The following is a 20,814-nucleotide window of genomic DNA, read 5'->3' as shown; positions in this document are numbered from 1 at the left end:
TAGACGATGGCACGACCAGACTGGGGCCTTCTAGGGGCTGTCTGTCTCCTAGGGCTGGGAGAAAGGAGGAGGGAAGAGGGAGGCAGGGAGAAGCGGCGGCTCGCTTTGCTGAATGGCAGATGCCGATTTCATGGTTGTAGTTATTCTGGATCCAAGAAGACTTCGCCCTCTCATTTCCAGAGCTTGGCAAGGGCGTTTGTTCCCGGGAAGTGACCCGGTGGCATCATTGCTCCAAGCCACCAATGGAAAGCACAGGCCGGGCGGTGTAGTCCCTGTCCCCAGGAGAAAGGCTTTGTGCTCATGTCATCTTGCATCCTTTTGAAATCCACAGAGAGAGAGGCACTGCACTTAATCCACTTGCCAGCTACCAGCAACGTGGCAGAGAATTCTCCTCCGGAGACAGCGGTGTACACGTTTGCTGTGAATTTATCAGTATCGCTGTCACCTGTGAGCCCGGGATTCCCCGTGATAATCAACTCGAGTCCCCTCACTGAAGCCTTCAAGGTGAACGGGCTGTCAGGCACCAGCTTTGAGGTAAGAGCTGGCAGCACACTGCTCCTCCGGCAGATGGATGGGCTTCCGGCAGGAGCCTTTCCTTCTTCGGTCTCGGCTTGAGCTCTCCTGTTTTAAGCCCCAGCAGTCCTGTTTGGGACGTCCCAGAACCCTCTCTGCCAGGTGCCCCTGGATCTCTGGACCCTTCTTTCCCCCATACGCCAGTCCAATTGAACACGACGCTCACTTATCTTACAGATGGAAGACATAAGCCTGCAGTGTTAGGTGTACAGCCGGGAGCGACAGACTTTGGTGGGATGGTTTGAGTACGGACATCTTTGGAAGCCAGGCCTGACAACCTGGTGTCCGATGATTCCGCCTTTCCATGATGCTGTGTTTTTCTTTTCCCTCCCAGGAAATCAGGGAAAAGGTGTGTAATATGGAGGACACACACCCTTGATTTAAAAAACGACGCTAAATGACCGGACTTACTGTGTGAACGGTTCCTACTAGGCAGGTTAGACCTGATCACCCACAGTCAAGCACCACACCACAGCGGCTCTGTCTTCTAGTTGTGTCAGTTGAGTCTTCTTGGAAGTTGGTGCCCTTAGGCAGGACAACCTGCTCCTGGCATGGTGGCTAGCTGACATTTTTGTAAGGATGGAGTCAGGTGTCAGAAACAACCTGGACACTAGCGCCCCCACCCCCCACCATCACTCCTTTGACAAGAGATTCTCCAGTGGCCATCATCAGCCCTGCCGCTGGTCCTGCCCACCATTCCCTGGGGGCCTTGTGGGGCTTAGTTGGCCCAGGCCTGCGTGGCTCGGGCTCTGCTGCTCCCCTGCAGCTCTCCAACTGAACTGATCATCACAGTCTCTGGAGAATCTTTCACTAAGTGCAAGTGTCTGGACCTCATCACAGATCTGCAGAAACAATCACTCGATGACCAGAGACTGGGCCTTCGCACTTCCTGTTCCCTAACTTCATGCCGCCTCGGCTCCCACCTGGAGCTGGACCCTCTGGTGTGTGAAGAGGGTCAGCCAGTACCTGGCTTATATTTTCGCGCCCCCTGTGCTGGATCTGTGACTTAGAAGCCCTGCCTACCTGATCTCTGGACATCTGGTTTGCCTTCAGTGGTTGCTGTGTATCCTTACAGACCCCAACCCAACCCACCCCACCACCAACTCACAGAGACCCTGGCCCTGTGTAGGGGGTCCACTCTGAATGGTTTGCTTGAAGCAGCCAGGCTTGTCTTTCTCCCCAGGAGCCGTTGGTGGGTCTGACCTTGATTTAGCTTAACCCTCCACACGGCCCGGGGCCCCTTAGCTGGACCAATTGCCCACTGTGTGTAGCACTTAGTCTATGCCCGATGGGAAAATGCTTTATAGGCATTTACTCTTTTGATCTCCAGAATGCCCCAGTGATTGTGTTGTCCTGTGATCCACTTTTCACAGGTGGGGAAAATGAGGCATCCCTGCCAGCTCCTGGCAACCACTAACCGGCTTGCTCTCTCTATGGATTTGCCTGTTCTGGACATTTCATGTAAATGAGCCATGCCATACGTGTTCTTCTGTGACTGGTTTCTTCTACTCCTGAGAAGAGTTATAGTCACAGGGCCAGTTCTACCTGGTCTTACAGGGTCACGACGACGACTCCGAATCAACTCAATGGCAGTGAGTTAGGTTTTCAGAGAAACCCTGGTGGGGCAACAGCCAACCAACCACTCAACTGCTGACCAAAGGGTTGGCCCTTCAGACCCACCAGAAGCCCCTCCGAAGACGGCCAGGTGACCTGCTTCTGTAAAGACCAAGCCCAGGAAGCCCCCGGGGCACTTGAACTCGGTCACAGTCTCTGAGGGTCGTTAGGAGTCAACAAACACTCAACAGCACACTGTGCTCCCTCGAATGTGTTACACCGTCCCTTGGGCTCACTGTGAGTCAGAATGGCTCATGGCAGTGAGTGAGGGTCTTATAGCCGGTGACCAGGAGAAGGGGCTGGCATGGGTGAGGGTATTCAAGGACCTAGTCAGGCTGGGGCTCCAGAGAGGACTTCAGCCTTGGCAGGAAACTACAAACCGGGACGCAGAAACCATCGTGGCAGTAGGAAGGTCTCTGGTGGACATGCTTTCCTTACCTGCCTTTTGCCCCCCTGACGATGTCCGAGGACAGCGCTGGCCGGCCGAGGGCCGGCTCAGGGTCAGACAGCACTGACCAGCTCGTTTAATCCTCACAGCAACCCTGTCCCGTAGGCGCGCGGCTCCCCCCACCCCAGGCAGGAAAATGGCGATAGGGCAAGGTACTGAAGGCAGGTGGCCTGACGGCGGCGTCGGTGCCTGGACTCCTGTGTGCTGCTGCCTCTCATCGGCCACTCGCCGGGCCAGAGGCCTGTGTTCACGTGGGTGCTGGGCCGATCCCCTCACTGGTGGGATGGTCCCCTTTCACCACCCAGTCCTCCTCCTGGTTATCCCTTCTCCCTCTGGTGCACACCCCCATTCCACAGCATGCTTCTCTTCTCTTCGCCATTCTAGATCTTTCAACGTCAAACACAGCTCCCCCCTCCCTCCTCCAGGAAGCTGCTCACCGTGGTCTCTCCACCCTCTTTTCCATAGGACCCCCGGTCTAGCTCCTCCTTAGGGTGCCTTGTGTGATCACAGCAGGTCAGCTAGGACAAGAAGTGTGACCCTGCATGTAGTCACAGGGACACAAAATCACAGCCCACACAAGTGACTTTCCCAAAGGCACACAGCAGTGCAGTGGAGGAAAGGGGATGAGAACTAGGTACTCTCTCCTTGATGTCCCAAAGGGCTGGGTCTTCTGGGAGCTCTGGGGGCTAGGCTGAGATAGAAGCGAGAGACCTTTCTCAGGTTCAGGGTGGCCGCCAGTGAACCTCAGCGGGCTCTCCCACCATTGCCTGTGACGGTTCCTAGCAGCAACAACTCTAGATTCTGGGACCTCTCTTCTGGCCTCGGTTCTTGGTGTTCCCCCTCCAACCCCTGCCCCACAGAGGACAGAAGTCTCCCACAATAGGAGATCGTGTGGAGGGGCATCAGAAGAGCGAGTAGGCTGTCAATAGAAGTAAACATCATTCTTCATTATGCAGGTGTGTCTCACACCCCTCCCCTTATTTAGTCTTGGGAACACTAGCATGAAATGATGAGTTCAGGTAAAATTGAACAGCAACCCCAGGAACCTTGAGCCCTGGTGGGCTTTCAAATTCTCGGGCTTTCCATGGCCAGGTGCCTTGGACTATTTCTCTTGCCTTTGAAAAGCGGTGCCACCCACAGGCATCTCTGTTGGGCCGTGGCATCAGGCGTGTGTTAGGAACACCCTGGTCTTCCAGCAGGGAGTGAAAGGTGGCCTTCGAGAGCCACGCTGCTCCTTCCCACGAACAGCCCTCTGCAGAGCCCAGGTGCGCAAAACAAATCTTTGCTGCGCTTACTAATGATTTTGCCTTTGGTTTTAGGTGGTCACCACCGGGAAGGAACAACTCGATTTTGAAACAGGACCAAACATATTTGACTTGCAGATTTATGTAAAGGATGAGGTTGGCACCACAGACCTGCAGATCCTCACTGTCCAGGTAACGGACGTGAATGAGCCGCCTCAGTTTCAAGGCGCCTTGGGGAAAGGTAAGCTATGCCGGGATGTGCGGAGCAGTGCAGCCCAGATGGTGGCTTTGGGGAAGGCCCTGGGGGACAAGGGAAAACCAGAATGTAAACAAACAAGCAGATGTTTTCCCTGGAAGAGGCAGCTGCTTAGAGAGCAGGGAACCAATGAAATGCATCCAGTCCAGCACTCCCCAAAATACGAGTCCACCAACTCCCTTGGCTGTGATGTATTTGCGACCCATATTTTGAGGTCATGAAGAAGAACACTTCTTGGGACATGGATAGATAATAAAGGACTTTTTCCCTGTCTTCTTACAAAATAAATAAAACTGTGACTAAGAATGTTTAAAATGGAAAACAGAAGCACTTCCTCCTGTTGATTTTTGGTTAACTATTAGCTTCTACCATGGCCGGGGTCTCTCCGTGCGTGCGCAGCTTGTGAAGGAAGGGAGACTTGGGGACTATAGGTGCATCATTCTGGAGGGACCTGTGTGGGACCCATTGTGGGCTCATCCCATCCCTGTGGACTGCAGTCAGTGACCGCGGTGCTTGTTCACTCTCCCAGGGGGCAAGCACAAGATAAGGCACTGGACTGTTGTGTAACTTCCTACCCATGCTCATGACCTTGAACACAATCTGTATGCTAGCCACCACGAGAACCAGCTTTCTCCTGCAGCCTCTTTCCCAGACTTCTGATTCAAATGTCCATCTGCCTCCCTCAACCTTTCCACTCGATGCTGTTTGAGCCACACTTGTTGTTGTTGTTAGATGCCATCGAGTCGTTTCCAACACCCAGTGCCCCAATCCGCGTGCACCAGAACGAAACGCGCTCCAGGCCTGCGCCGTGCTTACAACTGCTCTGATGTGCGAGCCCATTGTTTCAGCTCCTGGGTCAGCCTGCCCTGCCCAGGGCTTCCCCCTTTTCAGCGCGTTTCTCCCCCACCAAGCACGGTGTCCGTTCCAAGGGGCTGGTCTCCCCCAATAACATGTCCCAGGACGGGGGTGAGTGCTCGACCTCCTGCTTCTGAGGAGCACTCCGGCTGCGCTTCTGCCAGGACAGATGGGGGCTTTGCCTAGGGCTTTCAGCAGCCAATTCCTCTGCCGTGGCTAGCCGATGCCTTCTTCATAGTCTGTTCTGAGTCTGGACGCTCGGCCGAAACCTGCTGGCCTTGGGTGACCCTGTTGGCATTTGATATACCAGTGACACGGCTTCCAGCACCACAGCCACATACACGCCGCCACAGGCTGACAAACGGACAGAGTCAGTGGATAGATGCGCTCAAGCTGGTTGGCGAGTGGTCTTACTCATGGCCTTCATAGCTGGCTTCCTCCTTCCCACAAAGCCAGCATCCTTGGCCCCCACTGGGTGTGGGAGGCCTCTGTGCTGGGTTTCCCACCTGCTTTATCTAACAAGATGTTTCCTGTTTCCCTCTGCTCTAGGTCTAGAGCTCTACATAGCAGAAGGTGAAAAGCCGGGATTCATATGCCAGGTGGAGGCCTTTGATCCAGAAGACACAATCAGACGTAGACCCCTCAGTGTAAGTCTCCTGTTGACACAACAGACTACCTGCCTGGATCCGTGTAGACACGGGAGCCGGGTGCTTTGGGGTCTCAGCAAGGTCGGCCTGAACAGCAGCAATGGGGGAGAACAATGCCAATTTCCACGAGGCAGGGAAGAGCGAGTGGGTGGAATGGTTCAGGGGCTTTGTAGACAGACGTCTCACATTGAATTCACAGCTCTGTGTGATCTCAGACAAATTCTCTCTTTTTTTATAAATCATTTTTATTAGGACCTCTTACAGTTCTTATAATGATCCATACATCAATTGCATCAAGCACATTTGTACATATGTTGCCATCATCCTTTTCAAAACATTTTCTTTCTACCTGAGCCCTTGGTATCGGCTCCTCTTTTTTCCCCCCTCCCTCCCTTGCCTTCCAAAACTCATGAAACCTTGATAAATTATAAAGTATAATATTTTCATATCTTACATCATCCACTGTCTCCTTGCACCCACTTTTCTATTATTCATTCCCCCTCAGGGGAAGGGAGGGTTATATGTCGATCATTGTGACTGGTTCCCCCTTCTTCCCCACCTTCCCCGAACCCTCATGGTATCTGCTACTCCCATTACTGTTCCTGAGGGGTTCATCTGTCCTGGATTCCATGTGTCGAGAGCTCTTATCTGTACCAGTGTACATGCTCCGGTCCAGCTGGATTTGTAAGGTAGAACTAGGGCCATGATAGTGGAGTGCGGGGGAGGAAACCTTAAAGAACTAGAGGAATGTGTGTTTCGTTGGTGCTATACTACACCCTGGCTGGCTTGTCTGTCCCTTCCTTGTGAGTCTTCTGTGAGAGGATATCCAGTTGTCTACAGATGGGCTTTTGGTCCCCACTCCAACTCCCCTCATTCACATTGATATGATTGTTTTGGGTCTTCTGATGCCTGATACCTGATCCCATCCACACCTCATGATCACACAGGCTGGTGTGCTTCCTCCATGTAGGATTTGTTGCTTTTCTGCTAGATGGCCTCTTGTTCAACTTCAAGCCTTTAAGACCCAAGATGCTATATCTTGTAATAGCTGGGCACCATCAGCTTTCTTCCCCACATTTGCTTATGCACCCATTTTGTCTTCAATGATTGTGTTGGGAAGGTGAGCATCACGGAATGCCAGGTTATTAGAACAGAGTGTTCTTGCCTTGAGAGAGTACTTGAGTAGAGGCCCAATGTCCATCTGTTACCTTGATACTAACCATATAAATACATGTACATAGACCTATGTTCCTATTGTCATATATAAATATACTTACATATATACATGCCTATATTTAGATCTCTATAAATGTCTTTTGCCTCCTAGGTCTTTCCTCTTTCCTTTTACTTTCTTCCTGTTCCACTATCATGTTCGACCTTCATTCGGCTCTCAGTAATTCCTCTTGGCTACATTGCACTTGATCAAACCCCACCAGGCATTCTACACCCTCCTTCCCATCGATTTTAGATCACTTGTTGTTCCTTTGTCCCTGGGTTTGTTGGCCTCCCACTCCCTTTTCCCCACCTCCCCCTCTACTCTGTCCCCCTAGAACTGTTAGTCCTGTTGTTTTTGCCTCGGGATTGTTTATCTTTCCTATCTTATATAGATAGACATGAAAAAAAGGAAGTAGAAGAAAGAGAAAAGGATGGGTGGCGATAAATAGTTCCAGGTATGTCTGCTGACCCTCATGAAAATTTTCTGATCAGGCATGATCCAGTGCCAAGCCCTGCCCCACAAGTCAGAAATCTCTTTTGGGGATTCCTCAGGGACTTTGTTGCTTTGCTCCCCTTGCTGTTCTGTTGCACTCCCTTCTTGTTTCGCACTAGTGTGTGTGTGTGTGTGTGTGTGTGTGTGGTGGGGGAGGCGGTCAGACCAGGCACAATTCCTGCACTGTGTCTCCAGCGCTGTCCACTGCAGCACTGTGGGTCAGTGAGGGGACGTGGTGTCTCGTGGTGGGGCTGGCCCTACGGTCCTCTCTGTGCCTTGGCTGCTCTGAGCAGGAGGGCTCGGACAAATTCTTACTCCTTTGGCTCTTTAGTTTCTTAATCTGTAAAATGGGAATGGCAATATCACGCCCCCACCCTGTGAGAGGGGGGTTATGCACAATAAGCAGTGCGCATAATACCACGTAGCACAGGCTCTGCCGCACTGAGATTGCTCAATATGCCTGGCATTTTGTTGACTGAAGCACATCCGGCTGCTGACCAGCTCAGAAACCCACAGGCGCAGTTCTGCTCTGTCCTGGAGGGTTGCACAGAGTTGGAATAGATGTACGTGGCAGTGAGCTTGCTTATATATGTATTTGAAAGTCAAGTGTGCATGCACACCCTAAAGTCAGGCACTAACATGCCTGAAGTGTCCACTAACCTTGCTCCAGCTCAGGAATTCAGGGGCATTCTGTTGCAGGCATGGGTGACCAGGGCCACAGCCTCTTGAAGGGCTGAAGACAAGTTGCCAAGAGCCCAGTTGCAATGTGAAAAGTCCCAGTGACTCCAGGCAGTGGCCCGGGAACCTGCCCTGGTGAGCTGCCTTCTGGTTCCGTCTGAGACAGCTGTTCTTGTGGTGGAATGAGTTTCATTAGTGGAGTTAGAGATGGGCTGCTGTGGCCACGAAGCCTCTTGCCCCCGGACATGGGCCTCCCAGCCCCTGGCTCTGCCCCCTGGCTCTGCCCCTGCACCGGCTGTGTCTGGGCCAAGAAAGATGAAATTACTACCACCCCAGGGAACCTGAGCAGACAGCTCTCCTGCAAGTGCCACTACCTCACAGGGATGGGGCCACTGAGAAAGGGACACTCGGCAAACTAGCCACGCGGGTGGGGAGGCTGCTTGTCCTGCTTGCTGGCTGCATGGTTTCCAGCTTTAACACAAAGCAGTTTTCAGATGACTGGACACAACTTGAAGTTGGGGGAGGGGCTGTTCTTAGTAGAAGATCATCTTTCTGCCCCAACGTCACTCCTTCCTTCCTTCCTTCCTGCCTGCAAGAGTTGTTCATCCCAATAGTTGCATGAATAAGTGAGCGAATATGCAGACACTTACGGGGTCCAGTTTTGTCCCAGGAATCAAGTTCATTTCTGTTCATCGCTCTCCAGTCCACCCCAACTTGTAGGGACAGGCACAATGGAGTGGAACCCTACCCAGCCCGGGCCATCCCTGTGGGCAGTCATGGACCGTTGTGACCCAGGGGTTTTCACGGGTGGGTGGGTTTCTGGAGGTAGTTTGCCAGATCCTTCTTCCTAGTCTGCCTTAGCCTACAAGTTCTTCTGAAGCCTGTTTCTCATCATAGCAGAACACAAGCCTCTCCTGACAGATGGCTGGCCACGAGACATGAGTTGCATTGGCTGGGAATCAAATCTGGGTCTCTCACAGGGAAGGGGAGAATTCTACCTCTGACCCACCACTGTCTCAAACTAGGCTTTAGCTGGTGTGTGTGTGTGTGTGTGTGTGTGTGTGTGTGTGTGTGTAACCTGTCAATCAAGTCAAGTCAAAGCCTGTTGCTGTGATGGTACCTCCTCGAAGCCAGAAGCCTTTTGTATAAGAGCAAGATGAACAGAGAGGACCTCTCTCTGCGACGTCACCTGCTGCCACCGACACTGAGAGTTGTTGGTGCCCCTGCTACGTTTCCACTGACTTTGGACCCGCCGAACTCTGCACCCACCGGCCTGGGATCCTCCTGCCTCCGGGTCCTCCATCCCGCGTCACCACCATGTGGCTACATGAGTCTGAAGAGGGACGAATGGACTCGCCTCGGACTTGGGGACTTGAGTCGGCCGGGTCGGGGCTCCTTCTGGATGTTCAATTGCTTCTTCACATAAAGTCCTTTCTTGCACACCGATGAGCGAGCGTCACTGGGGGATTTGTTTCCGGGATAACCTGGCTTAACGCAGGCCCCTCATAGGAGCAATGCTCGCATACTTTTCAATAATGCCCCGAATCCACCAGTTAGGAATGTCTCTGTCATTCCTCAGCCACAATGGCAGGAATGAGATTTTATCTTTCTCCAATAACAAGAGGCCCAGAAAGGGACAGAGCGGATGAAGCTGCTCAATGATACGATCGGAAACCGGACTCTTCCTCTCTTGCTGCTCTTCCCCCCAGAGTATGTACACCTCGTGGCTGCAGGACGGCTGCTGCCCCTCCAGGCTTTACCCCGCGTTCCAGGCAGAAGGAGGAACACCGAACGCAGAGAAGTCAACCGTAAAGGAAGCATGCCAGGCTGTCTGCTTCCTTTTTCGCAAGGAAAACATTTTCCTGAAAGCTCTACCAGCAGGCTTCTGCCTGCTCCTCGTGGGCCCTGTGGCAACAACTGTGTGATGGTGACGGAGGACAAGGGATCTGGTGGGGATCGGGTCTACAGCCCAATCGCAGAACCTCCCTTACGTGCTGAACCAACATTCCGTGCATCTGCTCAACACTGCATGGATGCCGAAGTGAAGATGGCCTCTTCACCTCCAGAAGTTGACAGTCTAGATGGGTGAGACTCACGCACGTGACGGGTAATTGGGATTCAAGGTAACAATCGCGGGAGCATGTGTACAACATGCAGTGGGGGCAGCGCACTAAACTCACTGCCATGGAGGCCAACTCAGAGTGACCCTATAGGACAGGGTGGAACTGCCCCTGTGGGTTTTGGAGACAGTAACGTTTATGGGAGTAGAAGGCCCCGACTTTCTGGTGCGGAGCGGCTGGTGGTTTCGAACACTGGACCTTGAGGACTGCAGCCTGCCATGTAAGCAGTTTGCCACCAGAGGTCCTCTAGTGGATGGAATCTCAGAGAGGAAGCAAACTATGTTCTTTAAGCTCTCCATCTGTCACACGAGCCCTGGGGGCACCGTGGGTTAATCACTGGGCAGCTAACTGCAAGGTGGTGGTTCACCCCTCTCCATAGGAGAAAGATGAGGCCGTGCTCCAGCGCAGATGCACAGGTTCAGAAACCACATACAGGTCACAGGAGTCAGAAGGCCCCTGATGGCAATCGTGAGGGGGTGGGGTGGGGGTTAATGGGGATTTAAAATAGACTTTAATACAGGTTTTCAAACTGTGCAGAGGGATGACAGTCATAGCCCCTTTCAAAACACCTCCTGGGGCAGGTGTGACCCTCTCCGATGAAGGAGAGCAGTCCAGGTGGGAACACCTGCAGCAGCAGGGGTTGCCCCTTTAAGGTTCCCATCCGCAGAGTCTGCCTAAAGCAGCTGCTGGCTGAGAACCCAGGGGCTGGCACTGTGGTGTCGGCAGTGAGTCTGGGAGTTGGGTGTGTTCGCCAAGTGCTTACACCCAGGGCCAGAACGAATGGCTGTGCAGAAAGTGGCCAGCCAGCCTGAGGAGCAGTGAACGGCAACTAGAAGGGCCCTTCCCCACACTAGGAAAACGACAGCGACAGACGCAGAAGTAACACAGGATGGATGGCCTTTGAACCTCGAAATTCCAGTCTGGGTCCTTGAGGGTGCACACTAACAAAAAGATGTGTCCTGTAACCGTAGGCGGGTGGTAGGTTCATTTGCTACTGACCATTGCAGTACCTGACCACCTAGGCGGTTGAATGGAAACCATAAAGACCAAAGGCAACAAATAGAAAGCCCACCACCATTGAGTGGATCCCACCTCATCGGCACCCTATTGAACGGCCCCTGTGATTTCCAAGGCTGTAAATCTTTACAGGAACAGAAAGTCTTATCATTCTCCCGTGAAGCGGCTGGTGGGTTTGAACCACTGGCCTTGCGGTTAGCAGGCTGAGGCGTTACCCATGACGCCACCAAATGCCAAACCAAATGCACTGCCATTGAGCCAATTCTGACTCACAGCTACTCTATAGGACAGGGTGGAACTGCTCCTGTGGGTTTCTAAGACTGTCACTCTTCGTGGGCGTGGTCAGTCAACTGGTTCGCCCACAGAGTGGCTGGTGGTTTCGAATTGCTGACCTTGTGGTTAGCAGCCCAATGTATAACCACTATGCCAGCAGGGCTCCTGAAACTGTGACTATAGGTGGGGCTTTAAAGAACCCAGATGATCAGATGCCCTCACTCCTGGAAGTGTGAGGTGCCTGTGCTTCCAGGTCCCTGCAAGCCTGGGGCGTGGTCCCGGCATCAGGGGGTTTAAAGTCTCAGGTGCTCCAATGTGCATCTAAGCTTGAGAACTTGGCTTTGAGATGCTAGTTCCCAACCCTCACAAATCCTTCTCTTAAAGGGTAGTCTGGGAAGCTGAATATTTGCAAAACATGCCCAGGTCATTCTTCAGAAAGACTGGGGAGCCTGGAGTCAGTGAGTGTTTCTCATTAAAACTGTCCAGGCCCCTGACAGAGAATACACCCCCCAAATCCGAACTTACTGCCATCAGGTCAATTCCAACTCACAGTGGGGCTGCCCCTAGGGGTTCTGAGACTGTCATTCTACGGGAGTAGAAAGCCTCATCTTTCTTCCTCCTAGTGGCTGCTGGTTTCAAACTGCTGGCCTGGTGGTTCGCTGCCCAACTCAGGGCCCATTGAGAGCATGCTGGAATGCTCTTTAAAATGCATATTCCCACCTGGTATCTTACTCAGGTCAGCAGCTGGAGGGGAAAGATCCATGGAACAACAGCTCTAGGGGCTTGTCCCGAAACCCCACCTCTTTAAAATGAGCACGCCTACGCCCACCCCCAGCTTAGCGAAGGGGAGCTGTGTGGCCGGATTTTTACAAATAAGGGCTCATCCAGAAACCACTGCTGTGGTCGTACACTGTGTGGAGTAGCCCCTTGCAGTGTCAGCTGCAAAGGAACATGACCACGTACGTCATCTTAAATGTTTTGATTAAAAAGCCAAACCGATTGCCACTGGGGACATTCCGGCCCACAGAGACTCTGTGGGGCAGGCGAGAGATGTCCTGAGGGTTTCCATCAGCAGCTGTCTCCTAGGGAGTGGCTAGTGGGTTCAAACAGGCCCAGGGTACGTGTCGTCATAAAAGCCAAAAGAAACAGGCGACATTCATCTCAGGACGCATTGCTTAACTCGGTATATCCAGACTCGTCGGATTTCAACATATCGAGGGCATAAAGATGACCCAGGAGGCCTTTCGCTTTCTTGGAAACCGATGTCTTTGCGCTGACAGCAGATCCCCACTCAGACCAGCCACGTTTTTGACTGCTGACAGCCACTGCCCTAACGGCTCAGTGACTCTCGTGTCCGGTGGCACATGCTCAGAGCTAAAGGCGATGCTCTGGCCCCGTGCATCTCTGGGTGCTGCAGGTGGAGCAGGGCTGAAAGGTGTGCATCCGTCGATGGAGCTCCGGGGATAACGAAGGGAAGGGGGTTCTGCATGGGGATAATTCTATTTACTGGCATTTCTTCTTCTCCCCGTCCCCCCACGCCCCTGACTGCAGTGCCTAAAGGAAACTAGATGAGACCACCCGCCTCCCATCCAAGCCCCATGGCCCTCCTTCCCCTCTGCTTGGAAATGGCCACAGTGACTGCAGCCAACTGCAGCCGGCCTCCTTGGAGACTCACTGGACGTTCATCAGTTTCACAGCTGGAGGCAAAGTGATCCACAGCAGCGCTCCTGCATGAAGGGGCTTTCTCTGGGCCCGTCCATTAGGGAGGACTTTTGCATAAAGTGAACCGCACTTTGTCTTCAGCAGACCAGGCAAAGGATTAAATTAAAAGCTCAATAACCTTGCTACTAGCTGGGTCACCAAGAAGGCACATAGAGACCAGATACATTCTCTGCTTCCATCTCGGTCATGGCTCTCCTCTAGCTCCAAGAGGTCTTCCTCAAAATACGACTCAAAAACCCAACTTTCTGCCCCAGAGTCGATTCCTGTGCATCGCGATGCTATGGGACAGGGTCGAACTGCCCGTGTGGGTTTCCCAGGCTGTAAATCTGTCCAGGAGAAAAAAGCCTTATCAGTCTCCCAGTCTCCTGGTGGGTTTGAACCGGCCACATGATGGTTGGCAGCTCAATTCCTAACCCACTACGCCACCAGAATAAAGTAGTCATCATATTTTGAGACTGGACCTAGTAAGCATTCTGGCTGGCTGGGACTTTGCAGGTCCATTGAGCACTCTTCTGATTTCACATACAGGGACAGAACGGAGACCTTTGCCTGGGCCAGGTAACTCCAGCAGGATCTGAGGTCTCCTGGCCCCCAACTCCCTTTCATCACCTTCTGTGCAGTTACATAATCTCCTGTAGACTTGAGGAAGGGTGGAGGCTAGCATGTCAATCTGGTTGCAGCTTGATGACCTCATTTGGAGGTGCAACGGAGATAAATAGCTCACACCGGCCAGACACACACGGTCTGCTAGACATTTTTGTGAACAAGCTGCATGGAGCTACGCTGAGGGAGCCAGAGCCCAGGAGCTGGAGGAGCCAGGTGGAGACCCACGCCAATGCTGAAATGCTTCCACCACCACTGGATCCATAAGACTTTCCATCCACTGGCCTGTGATCTTCCTGCATTTGGTGTCATTGCATGTGTTGCGTAACTCTGAAGAGGAACTTATAGACTGGTATTGGACATATGGGCTAATATCGGACTTATGGACTTGATCTGGACTGGGCTTGGATGTTTTCTCAATAGACAATTGCTCTGTGATATAAAGTTCTTTCTTATACACATAGGAGTGCCTATGAATTTGTTTCTCTAGTCAACCCTGACTAACACACCTTCTACCCTGTTCTGGAAAATTCAACCACTGGTGCCCTATCTCCATTCTTTCCTGAGTGGTCCCAGTCTTCCATGGAAGCAGCAGTCGAGAGAGCGGATGACAATGCACTGCAGTGGGTAAATCTGCTGCAGGAGATCTCTTAAAGTGCTGGAAAGCCAGGGTTACTCTGAAGACTTAAGATGCACCTGACCCAAGCCGTGGCATTTTCTATCATCTCCTATGTGAAAGTTGGGCATTGAATAAGGAAGACCAAAGAAGACCAGATGCCTTTGCATTATGGTGCTGGCAAAGAATATTGAAAAGACCGTGGACTGCCTAAGGAACAAGCAAATCTTTCTTGGAAGAAGGACCGCCAAAATGCTCCCTAGAAGCCAGGGTGGGGAGAGTTCATCTCACGTCCTTGGGACAGGTTGTCAGGAGAGACCAGTCCCTGGAAAAGGGCATCATGCTTGGGACTACGGGGCTTCAAAAAAGTGGAAGCTTCTCTCTCAACAAGATGGATTGACCCAGCGGCTGCAACAGTGGGTACAGACGAGAACAATTGTGCGGATGGCGCAGGACCGGGCATGTTTTGTTCTGTTGTGTGTAGGGCTGCTATGGGTCGAAATCAACAAGACATGGCACCTGACAACACACCCTTCTTTCCCATGCACCTGACCATCCTCTCCCACCCCTCTATTCATTCTGCACCCCTAACATCTGCTCCATCACTCAGGAGTCTCCACGCAAATGGTGTTCCCACTCCAGGTCCTGGTTCACGTGTCCAGATGGTGGCGTTGGGCAATTTCCACCCCTAATATGTGGCCGTGGAACAAATCCAGGGACATTCATATGTGTATGAGAAAGAGCTTGATATCAAAGAGCAATAGTATATTGAGAAAACATCCCAGCCCAGGCCAGATCAAGTCTGATATTAGCCCATATGTCTGATACTAGTCCATAAATTCCTCTTTAGCCTCACGCAGCACATACAATGATGCCAAATACAGGAAGATTGCAGGTAGAAAGTCTTGTGGATCCAGTGGCAGTGGAAGCATCTCAGTGCTGGCACAGGTCTCCATGTGGCTCCTCCAGCTCTCTGAGGGTCTCCACAGCAGGAAAGGGAAGGCAGAGAGTGAGTGAGTCCCACCTCCGGGAAGCTATTTGTCTCTGTCGCTCCTCCAAATGAGGTCATTAAGCTGCGACTGAATTAACAGACTGAACTCCACCCCTTCACTCTTAAACCCCTCACGTTGATGGGAGATTATGTAGCTACCAGAGTGGGCGTGTACTAATGATTTAAATAAACCAGCACCAATTGTCAGTTTGTTGTGCCACGTGGTTTGTGCACTGCTGTGACGCTGGAAGCTCTGTTGCCAACATTTCAAATACCAGCAAGGTCACCAATGGTGGACAGGTTTCAGCAGATCTTGCAGATACAAATGAATAAGTAAGAAAAACCTGGCAATCTACTTCTGAAAATTAACCCAAAACGTCATGGACTGCACCAGAAGCTGCTGGGCTGGAAGGCACCCCATCAGGCCCACAGCAACGGACTCGGGCACAGAATCAATCAGAGCATGGCACAGAACCAGGCAACCTTTGTGTCATGGGACGTAGGGTTGCCATCAGTCAACACTAACATGGTGCCAACAGTTAGGGAATGAATGCCCCCCCCCCACCCAAATATATAGGTTTTGGGTTGGGTTTTTTTTTCTTCTTTCTCGTTCTAAACCAATTCCATTTATTCAGTCAAAATACATGATTTAGTAACGGGCTATACAGGTAACAATTGAATTTGAATCAAAGATACCAAACAACCGCTCTAGAGGCATAAAGATGGCGTTCCCTGTGCCATCTTGTGCAGTGCGGACCCTTGTCACCCGGTGCATCAGGAATGCTTCCGAGGTAATTCATTTCCAGCGGACCAGGTACTTGAGAGTCTCCATTTCTCTGAGCCTCAGTTGCTTGGCTGTCTTGCCTCCCATTGTCCTGCCTGGCAAATGCTCCCAGCCACGATCTCTGGGTACCATGTTGTTAGGTGGCGGCGAGTCATCTCCCGCCCACAGTGACCCTACGTACAACAGAGCAAGACCCCCTGGGGCCTGCGCCATCCTCACAAGGGTTTCTATGTTTCTGCCCACTGTCACAGCCACCGTGCCAATCCTTCTTGTTTTCCACTTTACTAGCCTGCTGTGCTGCTCCAGGGACCGGTCTCGCCCGACAACGTGTCTAAAGTCTCACCATCCTGCTCTCGGAGGAGCACCCTGGCTGTGCGCCTGCCAAGTCAGGTCTGCTTGTTAGGTGGCAGTCCGTGGTGCTTGCAGCCTTCTTCACCAATAACGTGGTTCAAATGCACCGGTTATTCTTCTGTCTTCTTTCTTCAATGTCCAACGTTCACACGCATAGGGGGCGATTGAAAATACCATCGCGCTGGGTCAGGAGCACCTCAGTCCTCAAAAGAACACCTTCACTTTTCAGCCCTCTGAAGAGGTCTTGTGCAGCAGATTGACCCTGTGTGCTGCATTGCTTGATCTCTCTCTCTTTTTTTAAAAAAAATTTTTTCCTACAACTTTTTTATTTTGGAAATTATCAACCCTATGGAAAAATTCAAAAATAATCATCATCTATGCTATCCAAATTAATCACTCACTCACATTAAGAAGAATGTGCAAGCATCACCACAATCAATTTCAGAACATTTTCTTCTTATCCTCGTTGTTAGCTCCCCATTTCTCCCTCCATCCTCCCCTGCCATACTCCTAGGTAATTATCAATCTGTCTCTATATATCTGTACCAAAAGATATAGCATCTGGGGACTTAAAGGCCTGAAGATAAAAAGCAGCCATCTAGCTGAGAAGCAACAAAGCCCACATGGAAGAAGCACACCATCCGGTGTGATCACGAGGTATTGAAGGGATCAGGTATCAGGCATCAAAGACCCGGAACAAAAAAATCATATCATTGTGAATGAGGGGGAGCCAAAGCCCATCTGTAAGCAACTGGACATCCCCTTACAGAGGGTCACGGGGAGGAGAAGAGCAGGTCAGACGAGCAGTATAGCACTGATGAAACATACAACTTTCCTCTAGTTCTTTAGTGCTCACTTCTCCCCCGCCCACTGTCAGGACCCCAATTCTACCTTACAAATCTGGCTAGACAAGAGCATGTACATGGGTACAGATAAGAGGAAACACAGGAAATCAGGACAGATTTACCCCTCAGCACCAATATTGAGAGTAGCCATGCCAGGAGGGGAAGGGAAGGTGGAGGAGAAAGGGGAACTGATCACAATGATCTACCCATAATCCCCTCCCTTCACAACAGAAAAGTGGGTGAAGGGAGACATCAGTCAGTGTAAGACATGAAAAAATAATAATTTATAAATTATCAAGGGTTCATGAGGGAGAGAAGGTGGGGGAGGGAGGGGGAAAATGAGGAACTGATACCAAGGGCTCAAGTAAAAAGAACATGTTTTGAAAATGATGATGGCAACAAATGCACAAATATGCTTGACACATGGATGGATGTATGGATTGTGATAAGAGTTGTATGAGCCCCAGTAAAATGCTTTTTTTTAAAAGAAAGAAAGAAAACGATGTTGTAAATTCTACACCTTCTGCTAGAATCCCAAAACCATATGTTGTAAATTCTAACCTCTACACCTTCCACTAGAATCCCAAGGGGGAATGGGATTTCTTTGTTATGTTAATGAGCCAGTCTTTGGAGTTTGAATCTCTCCTGTGATAATAAAGATTCAGCAAGCAAGCAAGTAGAGATGGGGGAAAACAGATGCCCAGGAACGTGAAGACCGCCCAGGAAAAGAAGTTGGAAAGAGACAAGAGCCTTCCCCAAGAATCAACAGAGTTGTCCCCTAGAGCAGTCTCCTGAGTTCAGACTCCCCAGACTCTTAACTGTGAGAAAATAAACCGCTGTTAAAGCCCCCTCCCCTGTGGTCTTTCTGTTGTGGCAGGACTAGATAAGTAAGACAGCCACTGGCAACACCACCACCACCACCACTCCTGTGGCTTCGAGACCCCTTGAGATGCTCTGGGGCCTTGGAAAAACAATCCTGCCTTCCTTCTGGGAACCCTGGGAACCCTGGTGGCATCGTGGTCACACATTGGGCTGCTTGGTCAGCAGTTGGACCCCACCAGCCACTCTGAGGGCGAAAGACCGGGCTTTCTACTCCTGTAGTTACAGTTTCAGAAACCCTGTCCTATAGGGTTGCTATGAGTCGGCATCAACTTGATGGCATTGAGCTGTGTTTGTGATTTTCCTTCCTTCTGGAAGTTGACCGATTGCCCTGTAGAAGGCGGGAGGCTGGCTTCTTGCTGTTCATTTCGGTTGGAGGCCTGAAAGTAGCCGATGGATGCAAAGTCAAGGCAGGCTGGTCCATTAGGTGGAGAGAGAAGTGGGGGCGGGGCCAGAGGTGCTGTGGCGCTCAGAGATGCTGGGAACTCAGGAAACTAGGACTGCTCCCTTGCACCCTCCCCCCTGCCTGTGCCCTGGCACAATAAAGGGTCAAGGGGCAGGAAGTGTGAGCTCCTTATCTGCAGACTGAAGCTCCCATGTCTGTGAGCCACCCAGAGCCAGGACGACGGGCTGCAGACAGAGAAAGTCGGGGTGGTGGTAAAGAAATATTCCCAGCAGGGGAACCAGAGAGCTTGTTTGACAAGCATTTGTTCACGGAATTGATCTGATTACTCAGGACTTTTCTTAGCCAGTGCTGGGGCAGAGAGGACTGCAATTGCTTTTCATTCTATTTAATTTCTGTTTTCCAAGAATGAATATCAGGGGAGCAGCTTTGATTAAACAAGCCTTTATAAGGAGGAGAGAATGCCAGGTTTTACAGAAAGCCTTACGGAGTCTCTGGCAAATGGCCACATGACACAATATTTTTAGTCTATGGATAGTATCTCCTTTCTAAGTACAAACTGCGATTCCCATTAACACTAGCTCATACATTCAGGAATAAAAGAGCCTGGCACAAAGAGAAAGAGTGGGGTGGGGCAGGGGGTGGGGGAAGGAATCAGAATTCCAGGAAATCAACCTTTAAATAGAAATAAAAAAGAAATTTCTCATGTCTCCTACTTCTGCCGTTCTTCACATCCCTTCCATCTGCTACTTCTCTTCGTTTTTTCTTCCCTCCCTGTAGTTGTGGACACTGTAGGTGGAACTGGGGCGTTTATGCCAAGTCTAACATGACCACCACCAAACACGAAACACAAATATTAAAGGGTTTGGCAAGATGATCTTCTGTTATTGCTACATTGTTTTAAGAGTCTCTAAGGCTTAACTAGAAGCCCTGGTGGCAACGCATTGAGTCACTAACCACTAAATCAACGGTTTGAACCTGACAGTTGCTCCAAAGGAGAAAGGTGAGGCTGATTTGCTCCTGTGAGAATCGGAAGTCTTAGAAACCCCAAGGGGCAGCTCTATACGGTGACATACAGGGTCGCTCTGAGTTGGAATCGACTCAATGTCAGTGAGCCTGGTTTTCTGAAGGTGTGACTGGTGATCCTGTTGAGTACATATCGGACTGTTAACTGAAAGGTCGGTGATTCAAATCCATCAGCTGCTTTGTGAAAGAAAGATGAGGCTCTCTATTCCTATAAAGATTTACAGCCTTGGAAACCCTATAGAGGTTTGCGGTGGGTCAGCAGAGACTTGACGGCAGTGGGTTTGGATGGGTGAGGAGGGACCGTGGATAGGAAATGTTTATTCCGTGTTTATCCTTGTAGTTGTGATTAGCTGCTGCCAACTGGGCCCCTGCTGGTGGGTTGAGATAGCAGCCCTGTGCGATGGAGCAGAGACTGTTGTGTGTCACTCGCAGGCAGTTGCACATTCGACTGTGGGGATCCACAGGGTATTTATTGGTTGATTTTTCAGAAAGAGTCACCAACCTTTCTTCCTAGTCCACCTCTGTCTGGAGGCTCTGCTGTAACCTTTTCAACGTCCCAACAATACCCAGCCTCCCCTGCCAGACGGCGACGACTGCACATGAAGTGCATTCACTGGGACTCGAACCTGCATCTCCCACATTAAAAGTGGAAATTCTACCATGAACAACTCTTTGTTGAGCATCTGTGATAATTAAGTTTATTGTGCCAACTAGGCCTCCATAGGCACATGTGGGCAGAGTTTAATCAGGTCACAGCTTGATTGGAGGTGACTGAGATCAACGCTTTCCGAGGTTGGCCTCCTGCCTCTTTCTCCCTGGTGAAGGGACCAGCATACTGCTGTCTGAAATAGTCCTTTGCCTCACCATGTGCTGCGCTACCTGTGGGCTGAGCCAACCCATGGATCGGGTCACCTTGCCGTGCATGGCTAGAGCTTGAGGCTCTTTCAAGACCTGCTTTGCTGAGCTGCTGGTGGATAGTGTCGCTGTGCACATCACTAGAGCTTGAGACCCCATGGGGCCTGCCTTGCTGTGCTCCTGCACTACTGAGTGTTGCTGCCCCACCCTGCGGTCTGCCAACTCTGACGGTCTTACCTGAGGGCAGACTCCACTGTCTGCTTCCTTGACCTTGGACCAGCAGCCCATGTGAGTTGAAGGACCTTC

At 51.2% G+C, this 20,814-nt stretch overlaps 1 protein-coding gene across 1 annotated transcript in view; it reads left to right on the top strand.

The window, feature by feature from the left end:
• Positions 1–300: 300 nt before the first annotated feature.
• CDHR3 (cadherin related family member 3) overlaps positions 301–20,814 on the top strand; it is a 63,322-nt gene continuing 42,808 nt past the window's right edge. The window contains exons 1-3 of the mRNA XM_004702782.2: positions 301–534; positions 3,955–4,120; positions 5,540–5,637. Coding sequence (XP_004702839.1) covers positions 301–534; positions 3,955–4,120; positions 5,540–5,637 — 498 coding nt within the window. The remainder of the gene's footprint in view (positions 535–3,954; positions 4,121–5,539; positions 5,638–20,814) is intronic.

The sequence above is a fragment of the Echinops telfairi genome, unplaced genomic scaffold (assembly GCF_000313985.2).
Source record: "Echinops telfairi isolate 266 unplaced genomic scaffold, ASM31398v2 ScPeMD7_23;HRSCAF=83, whole genome shotgun sequence".
Lineage (NCBI taxonomy): Eukaryota > Metazoa > Chordata > Mammalia > Afrosoricida > Tenrecidae > Echinops > Echinops telfairi.
The sequence above is the reverse complement of the archived record's forward strand: the minus strand, read 5'-3'. Positions and strand labels throughout refer to the sequence as shown.